The sequence below is a fragment of the Dermacentor albipictus genome, chromosome 2 (genome assembly GCF_038994185.2).
Source record: "Dermacentor albipictus isolate Rhodes 1998 colony chromosome 2, USDA_Dalb.pri_finalv2, whole genome shotgun sequence".
NCBI classification, from domain to species: domain Eukaryota; kingdom Metazoa; phylum Arthropoda; class Arachnida; order Ixodida; family Ixodidae; genus Dermacentor; species Dermacentor albipictus.
This window is the reverse complement of record NC_091822.1, coordinates 135734378-135762296: the sequence shown is the minus strand read 5'-3', so window position 1 is coordinate 135762296 and position 27919 is coordinate 135734378. Positions and strand designations below refer to the sequence as shown.

General features: G+C 45.8%; 1 protein-coding gene across 1 annotated transcript in view; it reads left to right on the top strand.

Moving 5' to 3' along the window:
- Positions 1-2894: 2894 nt before the first annotated feature.
- The window catches only part of LOC135918271 (uncharacterized), a 50084-nt gene continuing 25059 nt past the window's right edge, over positions 2895-27919 (top strand). Inside the window, exon 1 of the mRNA XM_065451940.1 lies at positions 2895-3153. Coding sequence (XP_065308012.1) covers positions 3084-3153 — 70 coding nt within the window. The 5' untranslated portion in view covers positions 2895-3083. The remainder of the gene's footprint in view (positions 3154-27919) is intronic.

The window sequence follows — 27919 nt, the reverse complement described above, 5'->3', positions numbered from 1 at the left end:
TGGCTTGAGGTGACAGGCGGATGTCTTGGGGAGAGCATAACCGCGGTTGTGCGACCGACGGACTGTGGCAGCCGTAGGGCAATTATTCAAGCTCAATGACACTATAGATGCGCAAAAAGTGCTGAATGGGACGATAAAAAGTCTAAGCCGAGTATAACATAACAGAGGCATTGTTGCAAAACAGCAAACGAAACAGTCGTTAGGCGCCCCGCAATGCCAGTGCGAGCGGTGCACATACCAAGCACGGTAGGCGATCCTCCGTCGGCAATGCGGAGGGCGCGTGCCGCAAAGGGTGTGAGAACTTTGTTCATGCGTCGGCGCAATGGGGCACTCATCACGGATACATGCGCGCCAGTGTCAATGAGTGCTGGCACACTGACGCCATCATCTAAAGCGTCCATCAAGTTCTGTTTCGTCGGCAAAGTGATCAGGGGGTTTTGCGGTGGAGTCGTCAATGCAGCGTCACTTCCGGGAGCTGCATCGCTTAGTTTCCCGGAGACGGGCGTGGGGGCTGCGTCGGGGACGGTAAGCGACGAGCCTGTGGTTATAGGGACGATGGTCGACAGCTGGTGGCGAACTGAACTGGTGACGTCGGAAGGACGACGAGGGACTGTTCCGGCGAGGAAAAGCGTCATTGTTTGGCTGTTGTGGTACTAATGGAGGCTGGTAACGACGCTCGCTTTGTTCGGGGCGGTAATAACTCGTGAATGGCGGTCGCAGAGGGGAGGAAACAGTACGGTAGTTACAATAGCGAGCAACGTGGCCAATACGCCAGCAGGCAAAACAAATGGGTTGATTGGCAATGCGACGACTCTTGGCCTGCTGAAAGCGTTGACACTCTTTTATGATGCCCTGTACTGTTTCACAATTTTTGCACATGAGTAGGTTGAAAGCATCGTCAGCGATTCCCTTCAGTACATGCCCAACCTTTCCTGACTCGGCCATATCGCTGCCGGCCCTGCGGCAGAGCCAGCACGTCCTGGATGTAAGAGACATATGATACTGTGGACGTCTGGTTGCGTGTCGCTAGTTCTTTCTTAGCGGTGCTCTTCCTCCCGGTGGGACGGCCGAACAAGTCCCTCAGCTTCTGTTTTCACGTGTCTCAGTCGTTAAACTCTTCGTCGTGCTTGTGATACTACACATTAACCGCGCCTTGTAGGTAGAAGGCCAAGTTAGCCAACATAATCGTCGGATCGTTTTTTTTTTTTAGATCGTATGTGTTGTGGGCACTTACACGCTCATACGTGGCGATCCCGTCTTCCATGTCGATGTGGTCGGTGCCACAGAACGTTCCTGGATCCTGCGGCTGAGACAGCACAACCGTCGGGGTTGTAGGCATTGATGTGGGCCGCACCATCTCGGGTCCTGTTTAATCCATGGTGTTGTCCAGCCCGAGGTGACGACCACTGCGGAGCTCCGTTGGTCTTTCTCGTTGGTACCCCGCACCTGTCACCAATTTGTTAGGTTGCAGAAGTCACATATAAAGATGTATTTACAATATTTACAAGAAAGACAACGATTTATGAACAAGATGGCTGTCGAGACCGATTCCACCTCTAGACGTCAAATCGTCTTGTTCTGACTGGCGCCACTCTTGGTTGCGCCGTAAAAATATTTTTGCAACGGAACCACACTTTATGACGTTACCAGGAGCCTTTCCCGCGGCACACACTGGCCTACCACTCCGTACGTGTTAAGGAGTGCCCTTTGAAGGAAACATGCGATAGAAGGATCGACATTTGGGCGAGTTGGTACTGGTTGAACATCTTCAAGATGAAACATGCGATGCTCGTCGATTTTCCGTTGATAACTCTCTCAGATCTTTAGCGCTGGAAACCTTTGAATTGCACGCCAGAGCAGTATAAGTGTGATTTCGAGTTGCACGTTTGCGGCAGACCCAAGCAAGAAGGTCGAGAATTAGAGAAGCGATAGCACTATTAGCGTCAGGGCGAAACGCAAGTATTTGAGTTCACTGCGAGCTCATGCATGATGCCTTTATAAATTGCGTTAGCCTCGAAATGGTTAAGCTGCGCGATCGCTTTCTCTGGTATCGTCTCATAAACAACGAAAGATGAGCAATAAAAGTTCTACTGCGATATAAGTGGTACTTATACGGTATATTTTGGCAGTGTGTTCTGGTCTCGCTTGTCGTAATACTTTTTTTTACGTGTCTCTTTAATTACGTGGTGCACACGAAGCACAAAAGTTAAAAAGTGAAATCGAGGCATTCGCTTTCTCCCGTCTCTTCTAGTAAACTACGAAGGATGACCAATAAAAGTCCTATTGCGATATAAGCGGTACTTATACGCTATATTTTGACAGCGCGTTCCGGCCTAGCTTGCCGTAATACTTTCCTTCTCGTGTCTCTTTAATTACATGGTGCACACGAAGCACAAAAGTCAAAAAGTGAAATAGAGGCATTCGCTTTCTCTCGTCTCTTCTAGTAAACCACGAATGATGACCGATAAAAGTCCTATTGCGATATAAGTGGTACTTATACTCTATATTTTGACAGTGCGTTCCGGCCTAGCTTGTCGTAATACTTTCCTTCCCGTGTCTCTTTAATTACATGGTGCACACGAAGCACAAAAGTTAAAAAGCGAAATCGAGCGATTGAGAGGACACAAAGGAGTAGGCCGCGACACCACAACAATGATTACCGGGACAAAGTGACGGGAGGAAACGAGCGCGTTTGCAGAGGTTGCACAGCACGACACACAGATAGACAAGAGACACGCACACTCAGGAAGACAGGCGCGAGCACCACGTCCCAATTGTATTCCAATCGTCCCGCGGGTGTTCCCATATCCGACGGAGAGCGCTAACGCAGCCTTGCTCTGCGTGGGGCTAAACGTCGAGGGTTGCAAGGCCAGAGGTGCGGATTCCGGGCCGGTTGCGACGGCTCGCCGCGCTGCGCGGTTGCCGCCGTTCATTTTCCCGTCGTCATCAGCCGCCTCGGTGCTGTCGAGACTGTTTTTGTTTCTCCTCGTGCCGTCAACAAAGGAGACGGCCGCATTGGTTCAGCGGCTGCTAAAGCTGCTGCTGCTGCTGCTGCTAGGGCTGGGAATCTACGAGCGAAAGCAATGACCGACGATGGTGCGTGGGATGCGATTTTTCTCAGGCTCTTCGTCCTCTTCTCCGTGATTACTACAGGTGAGACCCTGTGAACAATGGAAAGGAAACATTGCAGTTGCACCTATGATGCGAAGTATAGTAACGCGATAGCTGGCGCAATGATATGCACAGTGGGCCTGCCTTGTTCCGTTCGCTCCGGCACCGAGTTGAGTAAACGTTCGCAGACTGCTTTCGGGAAGAAGAAAACTTTCTTCGATGTTGACTCTAGTCGGTTACGTCTGCTTTTGGGGAGGTGGCGCTCCCATGTGGCTTCTTCTTCCTCCACTTTCGTATCCTGCTTTTCACTTCTTACCCTTGGCTTCGATTTGGTTCTTCGAGCGTTGGTGCTGGCTCATATGCCAATTGCAAAGCGTAATAGGTAGAAGCGCAATATTATGTGCAGTAAGTTCTGCACTGGTTCGTCTGGTGATGGTTGGAGCGGTGAAGTAAACCTTCACAGGTGCGCGCGGAGATAGCGCGGTGGAGTGGGAGGAAAGGGGGGGGGGTCACGTTATATTTGATGCACACGCAAAATTTAGTCTACGGTTAATTAGGACCTTTGCAGTAAAATAGCTATTGAAACGCTCGCGAGCGTTTACAAGCGTAATACGCGTATTAACGCGAAAGCGTTAAGGACTCCGTGCCGCAGAAATTCCGGTGTCGACCGTCTTGTTGGCAAAAAATAATTTCGAAGCACGCATACGCAGTCACTAATTTATCACCTCAGTTGCTCATACCTTTCCTGTCATTGTTCACAAAGTTATTACTCGGAATTTTGAGAATGACAGCCCACAAACAAATGTAATGTAAAAAGAAAAACACCGACAGCACATACCTTTTATGTTAGCTCTTCTAAGACTGAAATATCAAAGTGCGAAACAGTAACAGGAGATTGACCCAAGCAAGAAGCCGCGTTTCTACACTCTAAAAACACTTTACACTCTTTGGGGTGTATATCTGCCACACAACAATAATCGTCATCTGCCTTGCTTGCGTTTCCTTTCTTGAAAACGCCGCGCCCGCTACTTTCTTGTCGGGAATGCTATGCCAAGCTGATAACGCGCATGCTGTTCGTTACTGAGAAGTACCGGGCTCGCAGTGTTAGAGAAAGGAAATGCGGACAAGACAGATGACGTTTATTATTGTGTGGCAAGATACGACTCAAAGTGTGTAAACTTTTCTTACACTCTAAAAAAAGTTTGCAGCCTTTGGGGTGTACATCTGCCACACAACGATAATTGGCATCTGCCTTGATGCGTTTCCTTTCTTTAACGCTCCGAGCCCGGTACTTTCCAGTAACGAACGGCATGCGCGTCATCAGTATGACATAGCGTTCCCTACAGGAAAGTAGCGGGCGCGGCGTTTTCAAGAAAGGAAACGCAAGCAAGGCAGATGAAGATTATTGCTGTGTGGCAGATACACACCCCAAATGGTGCAAACTTTTTTTTTTGAGTGTATAGAGTGTACCAGAAAGTTCGCCTTGCCTTCCTGCACAGCGTTCGCCGTAAGCGTTCCCCGGTAAACATTACGGTAGACTTTTAGCGTGTCCGGTATTTGGGCAAGCGCGGGCGGTTTTCCGGTTTAGCGGCGGCCTCAACGTGAGCGGCCAGATTGGTGGCACCAGCTGGTGGCGCAAAGCTCAACCACACAAACACAGAGCTAATAACTATATTTTGCTTAGCTGCTGGCGTAAATTTTCGAAAGTGGCGTAATCGGGTTCACAATTACGCCACTGCCAAAAATTTGCACGAGTGGCGAAGCAGGATATGGTGAGTTACTGCAGTTTTAGCTAGCGTTTGTCTGGTTGAGCTCTACAACACCAGGCGGCTTCACCGCTCCGGCCGCTCACGTTTACGCCCCGACCATCCGGTAATCCGCCCAAACCGCTCCCGTTTACCGGAATAGCGTACAAGCTAAAAGTCTCTAAGCTGCAGCTGCCGGGTAGCGTGAAAAGCAGTCAGGGATCTTTGATTGCTGTCGCGTTCCACTCTTACAGGCGACGCTCAAGTGTGATCCAACTTTTTTTTCCCCGATGTCCTGGAAATATACTACCGAGTTAAAATGGGCTGGAAGTGGGCGCCGCGTTGTGGATAATACAGGCGGGCAAAGTGTGTGGTCTCACTACAGCCATTAGAACTTATTAGAATGGCTAACAACAACAACAACAACAACAACAACAACAACAACAACAACAACAACAACAACAACAACAACAACAACAACAACAACAACAACAACAACAACAACAACAACAACAACAACAACAACAACAACAACAACAACAACAACAACAACAACAACAATAATAATAATAATAATAATAATAATAATAATAATAATAATAATAATAATAATAATGAAGGTAGCTTCTCTGGAAATCGGGCAGTGACATTGCAAGATCGCACAATAAGTCTGCTGTGTATGTGTGTGTGTGTATTTTCGTGGCCGAGTAACAACGGTCGAGCTTAAGGAAAGAAAGCATTGAAAGAAAGCACGTGTGCGGACGTGCCGACAGAAGTAACCAACGGCTTTACTTTCTATAAAACTGTCGTAAGTGCAACCACGGAAGAGAGTCAACACTCGGTGAACAATAGGATTTCTACGAGAGGCGATGTCGAAATGCAAGCCACCGATAGCGGGAGATGTAGCCCTCACAGTTACGACCGATATCTTTACAGGAAATGCCGAAATGTAGCAAGCGAGAGCTACCGAAAGCAACTATTTGTGAAGGGTGCTTGTCAACAATCTAAACTTTTGTGAAGATAATAGTTGGTACCAAAATATGCGAACTGGTGTTTTCTTTCTTGTTGGACTATTGAGCAAGTTATTATTTGCGGGGAAGCGGGTGACAGAATAGTTTCGGACGTTTCCCGTTACATGTTAATACATCACTAATAAAAATCGGCATGCCCTTTCTATTTCGCATGCGTCTGTGCGTCACAACAACAACAACAACAAAAAAAGCGGTTGGTGACTCCCGAGTTCGTTAACTCCCAAAAACGACACTGGAGCTACGAGAGACGTCGTATACAGCGGAGGGCTCAGGATTAATTTGGACCGATCGGAAGTTATTTAACATGCACATAAATCTAAGTCAAGAAGATTTTGTGCATTGACACATTCGTGCATTGAGGTATTTATTATAAAACCTAGCATGTACATCTAATTCGGATTGCCTGTGGAGGTGATTGTTCCACATTTCTCAAAAGTGGTGATGCATCTTTATGAGTTAAACTGCCCTATGGCTGAATATTTGTGAGGTCAGTTTGATTTATTTAACGAAAGTACCACCTCCAGTACCACTGCTGCTCATGACACAAGCCGCCTCAATTCTTTTTTTCTCTCACCGACAACTGCTAGCTGAGCTACGTCGCCGCAGGTTAACACTCCGCCTATTGTTCATTCAGCCAAAATGACTATCAGTGTTAAATCGTACATTTTGTAAAGCAAGGGACAGTCGGACTGATGGCCATTGAGACTCCGCACTATAGTAGTTAAGACCGTACGTGATACGACGCTAAAATGCAGGCGCCCTGTACAGTATAAACAGAAAAGAATAGAATAATAAAAAAATGTGTATTTAATGCGTTCGACTATTTCCGTTGGAATTTTAAAAAGAAAAGAAAAAAGAAGAAGGAAGACATATTTAATGGCGTACATAAACGATACTGCTGAGTGTTTATGGTCTTCTGTCCACGATTAAGGTCACCTGCTCAACAGCCCCTGTACTTTCGCTTGGAGGTAAGCAGTACACGTACACAGTTTCTTTCATTTCTCTTAGCCAAGCCACTCACACCTCCACTTGGTGATGGCCAAAACTTTGAATCAAGTGTGTTTTTTTATTTTTTTTAACAAATCACTACCGAAAGGACGTATGCGTAGTGGTTGGGAAGGCCACACACAGGCAATGGTAATTTCCTTTCTTAAATGTACGCCACAAATATTCGGTACTTTCAGAGACATAAAAATAAGCACGCGACGTGCATTTTCACACATCGGCTACACGGAGGAGAGAATGACGTTTTAAATTGATGTCGTGTTATTTCTACAAGAAAATGGATTTAGCGAGTTTTCTTTCTTTCCGTGAATATATTTTAATGCGTGCATTATTTCCAGTTGTTCATGTTTTGCTCCGAATTTACCGCCACCTGTAAGTCGTGCAGATGTCTTAAGCGAGGGGTTTTTAAGATTATTGAGTTTGCAAATAACGCTTGCCTTGAATTCCGTTAGGTAGAGGGGCTCCAATCCCATATCTGACGCAACCACATGTGGTCGTTCAAGCTACCGTGAACCCGGACGCCTCACTATACACTCTTAGGCAAAGTTACACCCTTTGGCTTGCCCCTTCTGCCACACAACAATAATCGTTATCTGCCTTGATGCGTTTCCTTTCTTTAACGCTGCGAGCCCGGAACTTTCCAGTAACGAACGGCACGCGCGTTATCAGCATAGAACAGTTTACACCCTTTGGAGTGCCGCTTCTGATAACGCGCGTGCCGTTCGTTACTGGAAAGTTCCGGGCTCGCAGCGTTAAAGAAAGGAAACGCATCAAGACAGATAACGGTTACTGTTGTGTGGCAGAAGGGGCAAGCCAAGGGGTGTAACTTTGCCTAAGAGTGTACTCTGACCGTTCTTTAGATCTGCTCAGTTAACCGATTAACACCTTTGCGAGCCCTGAAAAGTGTAAATTGGTCTATAACTCACGAGCTTACACATTTACAAGTCTAAAAAAGTGAGTTATAGACGGAAAATACCCTTAATGATGTAAATCGGTTAACAGTGTATACGTAATTATATTATTTTTCGTTCTTTTTGCCTGCAACGAAGACGTTTTCAACCCGTTTCTACCCTCCGGGCCCTCATTTTTTGTTGGTGCACATATTTAAAACTAATTGAAGGCTGAGGGTGTTGTGTTAATTTTTGCCGGTAGTTCACAAGTCCGCGTGCTGTTTCTGTTGATCACCCGGAACACAGTTGATCCAAAAGTGTGCTAGAATTCCAACGGAAACTAATCCCCAGTCACACTTGCTAATATATTAAAAGAAAATCGCAATGAGGGCGCTATCTGCACTCTCAAATTAGTATGCTACTAAGTTGCGGGACAGCATAAAAGACACCGCTATATAATTCGCAACAGTTCTTTACATTTACAGGTTTCAGCGTTGCCGCTTTAGCCGAGTTCGGTGGCGGATATGTCGAACAACATAAAAACATCAGAGCTGATTGCGGCGGGTGAACCTGCGTGGTAACCGGAAAGCTCTAGTACGCTATTGTGCTTTGCGTTGTGCCACTCGAGGACGAGTGTATAGTTTGGACCTTCGAGCTGTGGCTAAATTATTGACGTCTCTTAACAATGAAACGTAAAGTAGAGTCTAGCATCGGGTGCTCTGAGTTCACCCTACGTCCTTCATATTTATTGCTATATACACTGGTAACCCCTCAGTTATCCAAAATGCATCAACTTGTCCAAGTTCCTCAGGCAATTAAAAAAAAAGACCAACAACAGTTAGGTTAGACTCGGCCGTTGTAGTGCTAACGCATGAGCACGTAACTCTGCCGTGACTCTCAATGTAATGTCTCAAAGAATGCATTCAATTTCGCGTTTTCGCATATTTTTTTTTTAGGAAAATCCTTACATCAGCAGATAAGAGTACAAAACCGAGGGATGCAATAATGAAGAGTCCCAAGTGGTTTGATTGAGCCCACCGCCGCAAGATATCGCGACCAGCGCTGTTATACTTGTTTTATACACGGCTCCTTCCCCGGCATTTGACGAAACCGGGGGTGCTAAACTGCGCACTTTGCAGCTAAAACTTTTTACTATTTCCTAGCTTGCGGAGGTTTGAAGGTGTTCATTATTGTTACCGAAAGAGAGCGTTCGCGAGGTGGTCAATTAAACTGAGTTGCGCATGACCCTTAGAAGTTTAACAAATAGGTGACACCATTATGCTTTTGTGTCGAGTCGATGTATCACCGGTGTCACTGTCTCAACTGTTCCGATCAGCATTCCATTCCTTCTTGCTGCACGATCTGCCGTTTTACACACACAGGAATGCGTTTGGGACTAACTCGCAGCAAATTTGCGCTGCACCACGCCACGTGACCTTTAACCGTTCAGCAGCAATAGTATACAAACAAATTATAGGTGCCCTCTCAAAGTAACCTTGCGAAGGCAGTGTTTTCTTTATGCTTCCGGCAGTGACTTCCTGTCAACGCATTTGCGATGCATTCCACACACCACGCGTTCAAATGGCTTCCTGTTTTGGAAGCTTCACTAACTAAAACAAGATTGCCGCCCGCTTTCTGTGCACTGAGTTGAGTTGAGTTGAGTTGTTGTAGGCTACTGCTGGGATTAGCCTTGCAGTTGCTGCCGGCAATTGCTCCACCGTAGCGACACTTAAAATAATTAAATCACGTAATCCGACACAGACCTCCCAATTACAAATGTTCACTCCTCAGTTCACCATGTGGAAGCCAAATCCGTGTCCTGTAGGTAATTTAACAGAAGGCGAGAGACCTCCTTCCTACACAACCGGTTCCCGCGCGGGAAAACTATGTCCTGAAGCGAACTGTGAGGAAGTCCTGTGTTCTTGAGGGACCCGAATAACACCCTCCTTTCCGCGTTATACACAGTACAGCACATTAGGTAATGTTCTATGTCACCGCACACACCACACGTTGAACATAATGGTGATAACGCCAGGCCAGTCTTAAACATCCACGCAGGGGTACGAGCAGAGCCCGTGCGAATGCGGAGCAGTAAGGTGGCTTGGTTTCTTTTGAGACCCTTGATCACACATGGCTTGTGAGGTGAGCTCCACAAAGAACTGAAGTGGCACGACACCGCTTCTCTGAAGAGTCTCCCGTCTTCTTGAGGCACTTTTCTCAAAGGATTCCCAGACAGCGCTCTATGGGCGAGGCTGTCCGCCATCTCGTTGCCTATGATACCTATGTGTGATGGCACCCATTGGAATCGTATGGAGAAGCCTTTGACACTGAGATTTTGCACCGAACGTAGGGAGCTTAGAGATAAGGCATCAGTAGGGAACCCGTGCTCTAACCTTTGAAGGGTGGATTTCGAATCTGTAAGAATGACAACAGGTTGAGGCGTACAAAACCGTAGCTTTTTGAGAGCTGCCTCAATGGCAACGCTTTCGGCCGTTGTGGAGGACACGACTGCAGTGAAGCGAACGGACCAATCATAGTTCAAAGAGGGAATGTGAAAAGCAGCTGCACTAGATCCTCTGACCTTGTCCACAGAGCCATCAGTAAAAATTTGAAGATGACGTGCATATTCCGTTTCAAGATGTTCCAGAATGAGCGAACGCGTTGCCGCCAAAGGAGAACTCCGCTTAGCACGAACGTGAGGAACTGCCAACGAACTATCGAGGCTCGCGAAAGACCAAGGTGGTTTCAACCTCTTAGTTCGACCTCTAGCGTCAAGACCCAGGTAACCAAGAGTATTAAGGGCCAAGTACGCTCGGGACTCGGATCTCTTTCGAAGGCGCTGTAAAAGGGCTCGGCCGGCTGCCGTCTGTTTGAGGCGGCCAATTTGCATCAATAACCTTTGTGAAGCGACTAAGCTAAGAGGTCTCGATAGAGATTCATAAAGTACTGCATTGTTAGGAGCAGTCTGCGGAACGCCAAGAGCCCTTCTTAGGCCCTTTCTGTGCAGAACCTCAAGTCGTTCCAGCTGTGATATCGATGGGGAAATTAAAGGGAGCTGATACATTATTCGACTCGTCACTAGTGCATCGTGCAGCCTGATCATTGAAGAAGGGTGATTTCCCCATTGCTCACTTGCAACTCTAGGGATTACATTGAGACGTGAAGATATCGATGTCACAACCGAGTCCACAGCTCGTCGCCACTGTAGGCGGTAGTAAATAATGACGCCCAAAAAGCGCTTGTGTTTAAATTGTCGAAGACAAGATTGATTAAGGTCTATCTTCAGCCGCGCATACCTTCTTCCTCTACCTGGAAACATGATGAAGCCAGATTTTTCCATCGAGAGAGTCAACCCCACACCTTGAAGGTAATTTTGAATTGAAAGTAATGCCTGTCGAGCTATCATAGCTAAACGCTTGTGTTGATATCCGGTTAACCAAAGACAAATGTCGTCCGCGTATATCGACATATGGACATGCCTGCAATGTTTTTGAACTTCAGCGCGAAGACCAGCCATTGCAACGTTAAAGAGCGTTGGGGAAAGAACACTTCCTTGAGGTACACTTCGCGATACCACCCTTTCGGTGCTTGTGGTACTTCCTAACCGCACTTGAATTTTCCGATCACTGACTGATAAATGAGTGAATGAAGCGCAGAAGATAGCCCTGTACGCCCATGGCCTGCAAACTATTTAGTATTGAGCTCTGAAGGATGGTATCATAAGCCTTTGATACGTCTAGGAAAATAACTAGTGTTGAAAGGCCGAAAGCTCGATGATCCACTCCTCCGTGTGCAATAATCCCAAATCAAGCAGCGTTTGCACATCTCAGTAAGACAGCTCGCTAGTTGCGAGAGCAAGTGTAGGCTCTGCGAAAATGAAATTGGGACGGGCGAATGAAAACGACACGAGGAAAACTAGTGACGACAAAGCTAGTGGCTTTTGTGTCATCCTTGTTTCTATGTCATGCGCCGTAGCGCCCGGTAAACATGAATTAAAATTAACCAGCTAGAACTCCGACATTTTCGCATTCAGATGCACGTGAAATGCAAAAGTGCCTAAATTTGCCAGGCACTCAAATAATCTTAATGAAGTTTGTTGCACTTGAAACAAATAAAAAGTAATTTCTGGTCAGCGTTATAGACCAGAACTCTTATTTCCGGCCTCAAATTAAAAAAAAATGTCGCAAGTTAATAAATATATATTTCAGTAAAATATTTACAGACACGTAATTCCACGTAAAAAGCATATATCACAATTTCCGAGACGCTCTCCATTAAAGCGTTATCAAAGAACAAATCCAAAATACTTACGCATAATTCAAGTGCAATCATTACTTCTACAGGAGTCTTAGAGAGAAAAAAAATGTGTTGACAAATGATTATTATGCACTGCGAAGCAGTATGTATAGCATATTAATTTTGGTGTTCGGCGGAAGCTTCTTTGGAGGAAGAGACGTGCCTGAAATAAAACATGTACTTGCCGAAAAAGGAAAAGGCAATAATAAAAAAGAAAGGCAGCGGACTTCAGCGATTCCTTCAGCTGTCGACTCACTGCCACATCAACGTTCTTCCACAGTAAAAACCACCATTCATTATTTTCTTGCTTGTCGATTTTCTTTCAAGTAATGTGGGGGGAGTGGGCAGCCGGCGGTCATAAGGATCTTAGTTGAGTGGGGATGAGTGCGGTCGTAGTAGAATGACGTATTCAATTCAAGCAACAATTAGCAAAAACTGAATATTTAAATATATCTTAAACGTTCGTTAAAGTTACGTGATATCAGAGAAGGAATACCACTGTCCAGATAAGTAAAGTGTGTCTTTATTTTCTTTGTAACATACAAAACTGCCTTTCTGTGTTTCATAGTAAAGCGTTTAGTGAAATTCGAAGTACATGGACAGACACTCTCAGACTGCCTATGTCTAAGTAGGTGAGATGTATTTAAAGAAAATGTATGGCTTTATGAAACCTTAAATTTGTAGCTGTTTGGCAAATGGCTTATGCTTATTTTTTCTTGTTCAAGGCGGTCTAACATATTATATGAATATATTTTATGCAGTCAATCTTTTTGGGCATCATGTTAATTTTCGTCTCTTTTGCGTGTTATCATGGCGAGGTTGCCTTGTTGTACTTGTGGTCAGTGTAATGAGCTTGGATGAGTTGTGTAAAACAGTAATAGTTTCTGATTATATTATTCAGTAGGATAACGTCCGAACACCTCTGCCAGCCCGACGTGTCGGCAGCGTGGCATTTCAGATTACTGTTGGATATGACGTTTCCTTACGCCATTTTTGAAATTCGATTGCTTGTGGAGGTAAACGTTTCAGCGGCAGGTGATGAGAAGGAAAGGGGGGAGGGTGCAATTCTTGTGACAAAGGCTTCATGCTTTTCAGGCTAGATTCGTCATTTTGAAAGCTCGGGCTAAGAATTCCACAACTGACGTCACGGGAGAAATGAGGCAGTCATTTTTGACACAGTATTTCCACACCAAATAACAGCATGAATGAATTTAATAGAATTTCCAGATAATGTTGGCTGAATTCCTCCAAGTGGCGCCCTCACTAAACTTGCTGAAACGCCTTGGTGCTGATTAGTTGTTTCAATTTCAACATAAGCTGAAACAGCGGGATTACAAGTGTGAAACCATAGAAAAACTCGTTTCACAAGACGATCAAGCATTGACTGCCAATTGAATTTTCATTCAAGGAACGCCAGGCTATTATAGCCTGCCCAAAACAAGCCTACGCACACTGGTACAAGACGAGATCAGAATTTGTCTTGGAATAAAAATTCAGTTGGTAGTCACAGCTCGTTCTGTGGTACGTGTTTTCCGCTGGTGTCCTTACTTCAGTAGCGATATTTCAGCTTATATTGTAGCTTAAGCAAGCACGCGCTCTTAAGGCAGCTGGTTTAGTGTCCCTGGCGCCCTTCGGACGTATTAAACTGTTCTATCTATATTCCTCCCCCGAATAGTGTCATTTGTAATAAAATGCCAATTAAAATAATATAGTGTAACGTAAACTAGCAGAATTGAATTGCCTATTTGCGAACAGAAGACCTTATGATTTAGAATTTCCTCCAAATAAAAGTAATAGGAAGTTTTCAAATTTCTTCATTCTCTCGCTCACATCATGTTTAATGTATGTGGTCGTTCATCAGGACGCAAACTCAGTCCCTTTCCTCTTTATCTCCCATCCACCAAGGTTCTCAGGCGCCTGTCCCAGAATATATGCCTTTGTGTTTTCTATGTGGTTGGTGAATGTATCGATAATTTCACGGATACACATAATTCACATCACGATTACTTGCGATCACTGCATAAACGTTGTCTGCAATGTAATATATATCCAATGTTGTCCAAAGACAAACCCGGCAGACGTCTTGTGACGGCACGTCTCGGAACCAACAGCGTTAGGACGCTGCGCGGAGTGACGCTTGATGCTCGCTTAACTGAATGGCACTCCACTTTGGTCAACGCCAAGAACGGGCTCTGGAATGTAGTAATAAAGACACTTTGATAAAGCGACAGAAATAATATGTCCGCAATCACACCGTGCTTCCCCTTCAAAGATTTCCCACGTGACAGAATCGCGTTATTACCTCCCCCTCCCCCCGTCGCCTTCTTCTTTCTATTTCTCTTTTTTTTTTAAATAGGGAGAACTGCCTCTGCATCGTGTTTAGAACAGGGGGCGTAAAACTAAACGAAACGAACCAGAAACCCTCCGCGTATAAATAGTACACGCTCCAGGAACAAAAGCATCGCGGGCCGCAGGTCAAAGAGATGCATTCGGTACAAAAGCGTGCCGCTCGCGACCAGGCGGCTATAGCGTTTTCCCCCACGACGCCCTCATCCTGCCGCTGCTAAACGCGAAAGCGCTTTACAATGCACGCACCCACTACCGCCGCCACAACCACCAGCGGCGAGCCATCGGTCGCGGGCTGTGCTAGCCGGCAGCGCGCTAGGCTTTCGGTCGATTGTCTGAGTGCTTGCGGGGTGCGCTTAAAATAACTGCCGCGGAAGAAAAAGAGAGCGTGACCTCCGCGAAAGGCGTGCGCACACACGGGACGCGTATTCCGCTATGCGAAGAAAGGCAAGAAAAATTCGGACGGTGCTTAGATCGTTGCATCGTGTCTCAAGAAGGCCACTCGCTCTCTGTGCCACAGGGGCCCATGCACGGTGTGCCGCTCCACAGAAGCTCGCGAAGGCGTTATACGGCCGGGCAGAGGAGTCAGGCGGAAGAAGCGAAAGCCCCCTCTGGGCGGTCGGTCGCAGGCATCTACTCGCTTCCTTGCTTCCTTCCGGCGAGCGACCTTCTTCCTTCCTTCCTGTACGGCTCTAATAGAGGCGATATACATGCACCTCCCGGAGTAAGGCCCACGTTTCGAGTTTACACAGCCTATGGGGTGGCCGGCGATTAAGTCGACCCCGTATCCGGAGAAGGAGGTGCAGTTGGAACTACGGATTCTCCGTATCGACCACAATCACTCGTGGGCTGCTTGATATGCGTTACGATAGATCCGTTGCACGCATGCAGACCCACACGTTATAGACCGCACGCGCGCACGAGCATGTTCATCGAAAGTGCGGCTTTTTACAACTACTCGAAGTATGGACGCTGGGGAAGGAGCGCAGGGGTCAGAGGACCTGCACTGCGTGTGCTTTATTCAGCACCACCCCATATGGGATGCACGGAAAACGCTGCCGTAAGTTTCGTTGCCTTTCACGCACGCACACACACACGCAACACAAACACACACACACAAACACACACACACGCACACACACACACGCACGCACAACAGCGCCACGTGAATAATTTAGTCTTTTTCCGACCCGTTAAAAAGAAGGAAGTGTCGATGATATTCCAGAGGAAGCGTCGTTGTATATACGCATCGGTACGGGCGCACCTGCTGAACGACGCAATGCGCAGCAAAACAGCATATTTCGCGCGTGACCGGAATACACTGCGTGTATCTGTTATTCTCGGCGACTGTTGCACCTGCTATACGTGTGTGTTTCATGCGCAGGAGAGAATGGACCGTAGCGCCTCTCACATGTCGTTGGCGTTTAAGTTAGTGGTAGCGCCAGCAAGTGGGGTTTCTGGCTTAATGGAGGAGCGCGTGATTTCGGGCTTGTCGGTCAACGCAAACAAGAGAGCGCGGAGTGTGAGCGTTTGATACGTCTTCAGGAGTGCAGGGGTTGATTATACAACTGCCGGCGCCTTCCTCGAATCAATGTTATCAGAGGTGGAACACATGCAGCTGCCCGATGCCACCGGCAGATGAAGTGTACTGTGCCTAAATTTAAACGACAACGAGCCAAGTGTGCTATGTTAAGGTTTTCATCTTTATGAAGTCATTTGAGCGTATTTGCACAGCGCAAACAAGGCCAGAAGAACGGCAAACGTTGAAGCGGGGTCCTAAAAGTGCCGGGTTACCGTGGACCGTACTAAATGCTTGGTGCTGTGCTGTTCATGAAAACAGAGAGACGTATGGTGAGAAATACATTGCTGATATTCTTAGATGACCAAGAAGTACCAGCAAAGCATTGCAAAACAACTGCAGCACCGACGACAACAATGACTTTCGACTGATGGTTGCAAAGACAAGTGAATTTTTTTTCTTGCCTTACTACGAAGATCTTTGTCCTGCAAGGAAGCTCTGCAAGAGCGTACAGTATGCAACGTGAGCATAACCGTTGCGGGCATCGGCAACCATGTTCATCCGAACACTGCTTTCGTCCTTCATCTTCATCAATTTTAGCCGCTGTGCATCAATGCCTTTATCAATGTCTTTATCTATATCAGCTTCGTCAATACGGTAATTTATTGTTTCATTATAAAGGCGGGCTAAGATCTAATTTTTTTTTTCGCTTGTAGTTTTCGGGCGGCGGAGAGCATGCACGCCGGGCAACCCCACCAGACATCGTCTATCGTCAGACCAAGAAAGAATGATACAAAGCAAATACTAAAGCACTCTAGAACATTACAAAAAGAACAGAAGGGAATATATCCGCGCCTACACTGCAAGCTTAACACTAATGCACTTACCATGTCCAGAAATAAAGGGTGGACAATTGTACTTTTGCTTCAAGTGTAATCGCGTTTATGCTTCGTTTCTCACACCACCGCGCTGGAGTTTGCACTGGTGCTGTTCAACTGCGACAGAGGAGGGCAGGACCGGTTCTTCGTAGCTGTTTTTGTAGAAGAAATATGCTCAAGTAAACCTCTTGCTTGGGCTAGTTGGTTAATGCTTGAAGCAGTAAAGGCAAGGCGCAGAAGACCAGGACTCAAGGAGAAGTACACAAACGACAGGACCGGCGCCGACAGGACCGAAAGGGCACTGGTCCTGTCGTTTGTGTTCTTCTTCTTTAGTCCTGGTCTTCTGCGCCTTGCCTTTACTGCTTCAAGCATGAACCAACTAGCCCAAGCAAGAGGTTTACTTGAGTGGCGCCGGTCCTGTCGTTTGTGTTCTTCTTCTTGAGTCCTGGTCTTCTGCGCCTTGCCTTTACTGCTTCAAGCATGAACCAACTAGCCCAAGCAAGAGGTTTACTTGAGTGGCGCCGGTCCTGTCGTTTGTGTTCTTCTTCTTGAGTCCTGGTCTTCTGTGCCTTGCCTTTACTACTTCAAGCATGAACCAACTAGCCCAAGCAAGAGTTTTACTTGAGTGGCGCCGGTCCTGTTGTTTGTGTTCTTCTTCTTTTGTCCTGGTCTTCTGCGCCTTGCCTTTACTGCTTCAAGCATGAACCAACTAGCCCAAGCAAGAGGTTTACTTGAGTGGCGCCGGTCCTGTCGTTTGTGTTCTTCTTCTTGAGTCCTGGTCTTCTGTGCCTTGCCTTTACTACTTCAAGCATGAACCAACTAGCCCAAGCAAGAGTTTTACTTGAGTGGCGCCGGTCCTGTTGTTTGTGTTCTTCTTCTTGAGTCCTGGTCTTCTGTGCCTTGCCTTTACTACTTCAAGCATGAACCAACTAGCCCAAGCAAGAGGTTTACTTGAGTGGCGCCGGTCCTGTCGTTTGTGTTCTTCTTCTTGAGTCCTGGTCTTCTGTGCCTTGCCTTTACTGCTTCAAGCATGAACCAACTAGCCCAAGCAAGAGTTTTACTTGAGTGGCGCCGGTCCTGTTGTTTGTGTTCTTCTTCTTTAGTCCTGGTCTTCTGCGCCTTGCCTTTACTGCTTCAAGCATGAACCAACTAGCCCAAGCAAGAGGTTTACTTGAGTGGCGCCGGTCCTGTCGTTTGTGTTCTTCTTCTTGAGTCCTGGTCTTCTGTGCCTTGCCTTTACTACTTCAAGCATGAACCAACTAGCCCAAGCAAGAGTTTTACTTGAGTGGCGCCGGTCCTGTTGTTTGTGTTCTTCTTCTTGAGTCCTGGTCTTCTGTGCCTTGCCTTTACTGCTTCAAGCGTGAACCAACTAGCCCAAGCAAGAGGTTTACTTGAGTGGCGCCGGTCCTGTCGTTTGTGTTCTTCTTCTTGAGTCCTGGTCTTCTGTGCCTTGCCTTTACTGCTTCAAGCATGAACCAACTAGCCCAAGCAAGAGTTTTACTTGAGTGGCGCCGGTCCTGTTGTTTGTGTTCTTCTTCTTTAGTCCTGGTCTTCTGCGCCTTGCCTTTACTGCTTCAAGCATGAACCAACTAGCCCAAGCAAGAGGTTTACTTGAGTGGCGCCGGTCCTGTCGTTTGTGTTCTTCTTCTTGAGTCCTGGTCTTCTGTGCCTTGCCTTTACTGCTTCAAGCATGAACCAACTAGCCCAAGCAAGAGTTTTACTTGAGTGGCGCCGGTCCTGTTGTTTGTGTTCTTCTTCTTTAGTCCTGGTCTTCTGCGCCTTGCCTTTACTGCTTCAAGCGTGAACCAACTAGCCCAAGCAAGAGGTTTACTTGAGTGGCGCCGGTCCTGTCGTTTGTGTTCTTCTTCTTGAGTCCTGGTCTTCTGTGCCTTGCCTTTACTGCTTCAAGCATGAACCAACTAGCCCAAGCAAGAGTTTTACTTGAGTGGCGCCGGTCCTGTTGTTTGTGTTCTTCTTCTTTAGTCCTGGTCTTCTGCGCCTTGCCTTTACTGCTTCAAGCATGAACCAACTAGCCCAAGCAAGAGGTTTACTTGAGTGGCGCCGGTCCTGTCGTTTGTGTTCTTCTTCTTGAGTCCTGGTCTTCTGTGCCTTGCCTTTACTACTTAAAGCATGAACCAACTAGCCCAAGCAAGAGTTTTACTTGAGTGGCGCCGGTCCTCTTGTTTGTGTTCTTCTTCTTTAGTCCTGGTCTTCTGCGCCTTGCCTTTACTGCTTCAAGCATGAACCAACTAGCCCAAGCAAGAGGTTTACTTGAGTGGCGCCGGTCCTGTCGTTTGTGTTCTTCTTCTTGAGTCCTGGTCTTCTGTGCCTTGCCTTTACTACTTCAAGCATGAACCAACTAGCCCAAGCAAGAGTTTTACTTGAGTGGCGCCGGTCCTGTTGTTTGTGTTCTTCTTCTTGAGTCCTGGTCTTCTGCGCCTTGCCATTACTTCTTCGTAGCTGTTAAGTCACACGATGTATGTGCGGTGAAGACCACAACCGTGACGTCGTTGTGTAGGCACTGTCAAGCTCTGGATGACATTGGACCATTATTTGTTAGAGTGTACCAAACTCCATACATAACTCAAATTGTTCACAGATGGACTCAAACGTAGAATGGCTCCGCACACAAGCGCCAGCGACATTTTGTTTCCGCAAGAACATTTTATGCTAAGGAGGGAGGTGTTTCGGTGCTCCTCCTTAAGTTCCTCAGGCGTGATACGCGCAATCGGAGAGCCAGTGGTGATGTGTGTGGACTGGCTATAGCAGGGCGAAGTGGGATGGCTGGCTCGCAGCATGATAGGTCCTGGTTGAAACTCGTCGTCGACGCCGAAGTCTTGCGTGTATGCATCCTGACTGGCATCGAATCAATTGGCGGCTGCTTCTGCAGTACGAGCTGCGCCTGCAGCAAACAATACTACGGCTGCTTTTACACTCCTTCTTAATGGTTTGTGGAGTCAAATAAATAAATAAATGAATGAATGAATGAATAAATAAATAAATAAATAAATAAATAAATAAATAAATAAATAAATAAATAAATAAATAAATAGGAACCTCATTTGCCGGGAGACTTCGGGAAATGTGGGAATGGAAAACCTAGAACATCGCCTGCTTCTTAAAGGAACGAACAAGATGAATGCTAAGCGAAGCTGCGTTACTAACTCACCCCACTCACCTACTAGAATGACCCCTTATGCAGTTAGCGCAGTCTTGGTGAGCCAGGAAAGACGCGACAGCGAGAGACTGGCGGCAGCGCCACACTCAAGGTCCCGCGCCAGTTCGCCGTGGCGAAAGGCGCTGTAAATCTAAAATCGTGTTTCAAATTCGACGCCAGTTCGTTAATGACTTCCGGAGGAGTGTGAAAACTGCATTATAAATATTATCTGTCGTTGATGTATGAGTTCTTCAGATTGGCATACATCTGCGAAGATTCTTTTTTTTTTTTCGTCTCGAGGGACAGCTTGGGTCACAGGCACTGTTTTAGAACGTCAGGCCAATTTGACGACGAATATTTTATGCGCGCCGTTTAATCTTGTTCTTTCTCTATCTCTTTCGTTTTGTTACATCAGGTATAACAACGTTGCCGTCAGTAGCGTTAAGTGCATCTGCGCGGTTAAGCCTTTGCACCTTAGAAGGGCCCATCACGCTCAGAAGAATTTGCAGGGTCATTTGTAATTTTCCTGTAGGTGCAATGCTCACGCTGAGTCATAATATACTAACTGGATGCTTAATATTTATTCACTGTCTGTGCTACCGCTTCAGTGTTTGCACAGTTAATCGCTAGTTGTTAAAATTTCACCTGCCGTAGGGCCGGCTATGGGCGCGAGGCCCCGATGCCATCCCCGCTGGCGGTAGCCACATGGCGATTGGGTGGAAGGCAGGAAAGTCCTCATGCGCCGACCAACGGGTGCAGATAAAACAGCCTTTTTGGAACAAATTTCACTACAGACGCACCGCAAACAAAGAAACAAACAAACAAGCAAAGAACCGCATAATCAAAACTAATTCGGTAGACTGTCCACATGCATAAGGATACATAATTTCGCCGCACATGGTGTTAGCGAAAAAAAGTAATTACAGCATCAACACTTTATCTTCACTAAAAATTAAAAAAAACTACAAGAATTGCGAAGCCCTTTTTTTTAATTAAGAGACTTACACTACTGGCGGTGCGCTGTGCTGCCGTTTGAAGAATCTAATTGCATGAATGAAATGAGAACTGATATTTATTTGCAAACTACAGGAAAACTTGGCGCTATGCGCGGTGCCTTGCAGGGCAGTAAAGACAAGGACAGCTCCTCTCTCGCGTTACCATCATAAACATCATACATATCCAAATACCTACGTGCCCGCGATTTTTGAGTGGGTTTTCGGTTTTTCAAATCATAGGCACGCGGCCTCCAGGATTGACAATGTAGTGCCCGTCACGACATGCAACCGGTACGCATTATGTCATCTCTAAGATACCTCTAAAACAAACCGACCACTGCATGCATGCAGTGGCATGTATCTATCTATCTATCTATCTATCTATCTATCTATCTATCTATCTATCTATCTATCTATCTATCTATCTATCTATCTATCTATCTATCTATCTATCTATCTATCTATCTATCTATCTATCTATCTATCTATCTATCTATCTATCTATCTATCTATCTATCTATCTATCTATCTATCTATCTATCTATCTATCTATCTATCTATCTATCTATCTATCTATCTATCTATCTATCTATCTATCTATCTATCTATCTATCCGTCCGTCCGTCCGTCCGTCCGTCCGTCCGTCTATTGCCCTGAGATAATTGGTTGTACTCGTACAAAGAAAAGTACTTTTGAAATAATGTACGCCAGAATAACTTAATACTAAATTTCTTTAATTTCTTTATGCACTATACAGTAACTAGATGCGTTTTGTATAAGTGCGCGCTCCCACCTCCTGTTTTTTTTTCTTTCAATGCGCTCCTACTAAGATATCAAGGCCATAGTTCTCAAGTATAAACAGGATTACGAAGGAAGAAACGAGCGTACAAATAAGTTATCTTGCTAGGCGTGATGAATATCCTCATTCTTCACTGCAAGGATACGACTTTCTGGAACCAGACGCTGTCAGAAGAAAACAGATCGGCCTATACCAAACTGCGTGTCCATTGCATGATCACTTGTTCGCGACTTGAAGCAGCCGGTCTTCCTACGAGGGCTACTTCTTTAAGAATCAATAGCAGGAGTAGGAGTTATGAGTGAGTGCACACATCTGTCTTGGATAATTAACATTCAGCATATTAAACGCAGCTGTAGCATATCCCTTTTATCTTACTTCATCGTATTATTCAGACGTGCTGCACTCGTCAATGCTGTCGCTGCGCTGACCTCAGCTTTAAGTAACTATGTCAGTTTCTCGCATATCGCGTTTCAAGATGTATCGAATTGTGTAGATACTCAATATCTGCCCTTTTATGACTTAGGTAATATGAGGCAGTCTCTTATATCCAATATTTGCAAACAATATGACGGGGAAAATATGCTTGAGCAGATGAAATGCAGGGCAGAGTGGAAGCGTAAAGCGTCACTACTACTTCATTACGTCGAGCCGAATGTTTCGTAATATAAGTATGAACTTAAAGCGCGTGTTGCCCCTCCCCCCCCCCCCCTTTCTTCCTCTTTCACGTCTACATAAGCCCATGCAATCGGTGCTTTGGGACGGTAAATCTCATATTATAGCTGCGTTTGCTATATCTACAAACAGTATGCAATTATGCACATACCAGTAAGCGACTTTAATCGCTTTACTTTGTATTTGTACTTGTGTTTGTCATCTTCACATTGGCCATCCAAGATTGTTCTAAGCCGCTCCTGAGCATTTTATTACTGTGTGAAAGATAAACGCCATTGAATTTGTCACCGTCCTTCTCTCAAATTATTCCGTTGTGCTCTACGGAGCATCTACTATAACGTTTATGCGGCGATCTGTCTCGAGAATGTGCGGTTGGACTTGTTTTTATACATGGTGCCATTTTCCAGGGCAGAGACGAGACAACAGAACGACCCAGCCCTGTTGTAATTGTCTGTTCTGTTGCCTCATCATTGTGCTTGGAAATAGCACAATGTCTGCCTCGCAGAGTTGAAAGCTGTGCTCGCATTTAAGAAAAAGCTATGGCTGTTTCCACAAGCGGAACCGGACTCCTTCACGAAAAAGAAAAGGAGAAAACAAGTTTACTGGCGCTTTCAGTATGCTAGATTATGTTATGTATGGTTCACAGTTTTGTCAAGCGATTGCCGATGTTGTAGTGCAATAAACTTCGCATTCCGTCTTCCATGCGGACCTTGAAAAGCGTGCGCCCTTCAGGAAACTGGGACAACTGCGGTGCGGCTGACTAAGCGATTGTCAGTTTTTAAGACCGCGATCGAACTCCGCGTGGCCTCTGCTATTCTTTAGCAGCCCTGCGTATACCTCACTAAGACGGATAAGGGAGGAAGCCGAGGGGTATAGCAAACTGCCGCACAAAAACCCTGTGGAGCTCACATGAAGTATACATGGAATGCTTTCAGCATGCATAATATATAACACAACCTATAAGTGAGCGCCCTCCCATAAAAGGCGAGCAGCCAGGACGGTGAAGCCAAGAGTGAGTTGAGTTTTCGATGCCAGTCGAGCAAAAAGAAACGAAGGCCGAGACCGAGTCACTCTATTCTTGCTCAGCGCACACATCTGGCTTCTCTGCGAAGACGCTTATTCGTGTTATCGAACGTTGTGCAAGGGTCTGAATAGTGGCACCGGAAACGTCGCTCATAAACTGCCGTCATGGCAGGCGCGCCACATTGGGAAATGTCTCAGAGCACGCTGCACTGTGGCCAACAGTCGGTTGACTGAGCTAGCAGTGACTGGCGAAAATTCGAGAAAGAAAACCAAGGTTTGCAGGTACGGCTTACTGACAACCTTATATAGGAATGAAAGAAACATTGTTAACATATATTTTAATGACGAGAATTGGGATGCGAGTGCACTGGTTTCTTAAGGGCACCGTTCGTGCAATAATGACATTTGTTGCCTGATACATATTATGGGTATTATTCAGTAGCTTTTCTTTGCGAACTTTATTGAAGGCTGTGGAAACTCAGCAGGAGAGAGAGAAAGGATGCATAGAAAGTTATGGAGGTTAACCATTGGTAGTTGCAATTGGCTAAGCTGCACGGGAAGAAGGAGTAGGACGATAAAAAGAGAAAGAGAGCGGAAGGGAGAGAGGGAGCTTTAGAATGTCAACAAGAATTGTTGAGAGGAAATCTGTTTTAAGCCGAATACTGAATGGCCTGCCGCCTTCGCTGATACTAATGTCCAACATTGCGAATTGTTATTTCTTCCTACGAGCAGTTGTCACGTAAGAACTTCATGCCAATGCTGGAACCGGATTTTATTTTTTCACGCTTCCTTTCAGGGAACGTTTTTTTAGGTCGTAAGGCACGTTAAAGAAACATATTTACTATAGGCTGTACTACTTTCACGTCAATTTGGTCTGGCTTTCGCGATCGCAAGGAGAGAGACATACAAACATACCGCAAACTGGGGGAAGTTCCTAAAGGAAGCCAATCACATTTAAACAACACTGCTGACATGTGTCCACATTGCACGCTTGGTAGCTCAAAGACGAAGTAAAAATGCAAGGGAATACAAAAGAATTCATCGTTCTGCAGAAAAATTGTCCGAATGTCCTGTGGATAACGTATACGCAAACACACGCACCGACTCCGCATAAGAAACTTTAATGCATGACGAAAACGTAAATCGAAAACATTTCACCTAAGCGATTACAATGCTTTCGCATTCCAACACATAAGCGGACTTAAGTGTCCGTGCCGAAATTTTTAAAGTTTACACCCTTCATTACACTCACTCAGCACTAGTGTTATTCCCAATCCTTCATAACAGGGTCGTGTGTAGGAACAACATTACAGTAACACCCATCACCATCAACCCGCTTTTAGCACTCTATATGCAGGGCGTTTATGTGCAACCTATACGAAAGGTGTTCTCACATAAACTAGCGTTTCCACGGCTGTGGAAATCTTTTCTTGCAGCTATAAGCGTGTCAAACAGGTTTCAAGCGTAACGGAGGTATTTTTTTGGGGGGCGATGCAAGATGGAATATAATTCAAGGTCTCTCACCAAATGAAGTAGCTCGAGTTTTTGGACAAGGTTACTTATATGCCAGATGACAATATTTGCAGACCTCTAATGTGGCTGCTGAGTGGCGAAGTGAAGGTAGCGTCTGACTTCCATTTGCAGTTCCTAGGTTCGAACCCACCTCCGTGTATTTCTTCCACAACCCACTTATGGATAAATTATTTGTCCTTTGAGTGAAACTGTGGAATGTAGAACGAGCTCAAGACGTTATGTCTTTCTTTCATTTCGCTCCTAGTTCGGCCGAACAGCCTTCCTTAAGAGTGTTAGTCTAATAAGAATGCTTATATAATAACGCCCTAATAATGCTCGTCTGGTTACGCACACTGACAAACTGATTGCGACCAACTGAACAGGTAAGGGTGTTAAAACGTTCAGTGTTAAGCGTCGACGGCACCGTTGAGACGGCTTGAGTGGGCTGGCAAGAGCTGGTGATTGCATGCCCTTTGGGGCATTTTTTTGTTAGCTACAAACTTGTGAGACTAAAAGACAGGCGCTTAAAACAGAAATACTGAACAACCTTCTTCTCCACTGAGGTTGTCAAAAACCTTAAAGAATGATCAGGTAGATGCTGCGAAGATATTTAAAGAAATATTATCGATGTTGTAGATGACTTTGTATGGTGGCGATCATAATTTCACTGTTTCCACGGGCACATTCAAAGAAGTACCCTATGATGCAGCCACCAGAATATGTAGCGAAAGCAGTCCGCGACGGTGTGTGAGGTTAAAAATGACTGACCTGAAGCCTATGAACGATGGTTCATGGTCAAGTCATTTTATAAGTCGCTTTTGCAGTGTCTGTCTGAAGCGGGCATCCATGCTCCCACGCGCTAAGACGCCTCTCTTAAACTTTTTCATCGAACCATTCTAAATAAACTGAAAAATGGTATTGCTTTTTTCGTGTTTGCGGACCTGGTTGCCAAGATCTTGCACCCACAAACTTGAAACCATCTTTCATCATCAGATCGCTAGCCTAGAATCATCCAGATACGCAAGTCTCACAATAGGCGTATACTGTACAAGACTCCCTGTTGATAAAGGAATTGTCAATGGCTGCCACAGACAGGTTAAGGGAATAAAAAAAGGTCGCAAACTTCCCGTGCGCCCATAAGCTCTAGCACAGTTTAAAAAATCTCGCGGCACGCTCTGGTGTAATGACAACGTTTACCGCGCCTGACAGGCTTTCGTAGTTCTGATCGCAGATCAGGAAAAGAAGAAAACTGAAACCCTTGTTACGCGCCGTGAGGGTGGTTGTCAAAAGAAGCATAAGGAGCTTCGCCTCGTGCAATTGACCGCTGTAGTGTACTAGGCACGGAGCGTGTTAACAGGCGCGATTTAGTTGCGGGAAGTGGCACGTCGGCCAAAGCGGCGAGTGTATCAACAATAGGCTCAGGGGGCATGATTTCTCCCTGCCCAACTCGACACGCTACCACTTCGTAGGTCACTGTCGTAGTTGTGGTCACAGGTAAGCGTTTACGGACACACGCATTTTATCAAGAGATAGGCGGCAAAATTAGCAGATTATTATAGAGGTGTTTCCATATTAAAAATATGGGAGATGATTGCGTGAGTCTGGCATGTGGTTTGTTGACAGAAAAAGAATTTGTGTATCTGTGTAGCACGTGTTGTGGGATCGCCTAGGCTGATAGGAAAGGCCAACCGGTGCATGTTTGCATTGTTCAGATTATTCCTAATTTGTCATGGTGTTACTTTCACTACTGGGCGCCGCTTGTGGGATTTGTACAAATAATGTTTCTTCAACAAAAGTACCAGTTAAGAGTTTGCACTCAGGTCACCTTGTCCTTCCGTTCGTCCACTTGTTTTGTGCGCAACCCAATGAATAGGCCTGAAAAAAAATGGAGCTCCAATCCCTGCTGTGAAGGTGGTTGGCCAGCGAAACTTTCGTATCGCCTGATCTCATATACCAATGTGACGTAGCCTTGAACGATTACGCAGTGCACTACACGAAATGATTGACAGCAAGACCATGAAATTGTCTAGCCTGAGCACGATGCCATTATGCATATTGGCGTAGCTGTTCCCGTCGCCGCTTGTTCGCGCTGCTCGTCGGGAGCATACCAGCTATGCGTGACCTCTCCATGGAGCTATCAGAAAAAAAATGAAATCATTTGCTGGGCTGGTTCTTCTTTTACATATAAAAGTGTAGTGACGTCACTCCCTGCTTCGTATGCGACAGATTCCACTTCCCTGAAACTGCAGCTTGTGCAACCGTAAGCTTTAGCGGGAAATGTATGCGGTGAACACTTTGTGCTTCGCGTTGTTTGAACGTACGTGCTTTATCGTATATCATAGAGTTTTGGCACTTGTTTAGTGCTTTTTTTATTGAAACAAATACTGGGGTACGTCTTGCATAAACATTTCCAATGGACATAGTGATGTAAAGCTTCGCCGTAAAAAACTACACTGAGCCCACATCAAAGTATAAGGAGATCAATACCTCTGCAGCAGCCCTTTGGAGGTTACTGCTGTGCAAGCGCGGTTGGGAAACCGAAGTACGTACATGTGAGCTCTCGTCAGAAGATCTCGATGGGAGAAATCGTAAGAGACCTCTGCAGCCGCTACCACACTTTGATGATTATATTCAGGGACTTTAAAGCGCCCATACTCTTTGGGATGACAAGGTGATTGATGTTCGTGGGAAACAAATTGCCAGTACTTTAGATACTGAGATACCCTGTGTTGCGAATGACAGACAGCCATAATTTTTCCGACCACCGGCCTCTTACACTATCAGTCATTTGACAATACACTCAACGGACATTCTTGCATCATCGACGACGAGTAAAGATAGAATTGGCAGTGAGCATTTTCCTGTCTTCGTCAACGTTGCTGGATTTCGAACCATCGTTACACAAGGAAACTTCGAAGAGATCAATGGGCAGCACTTTGT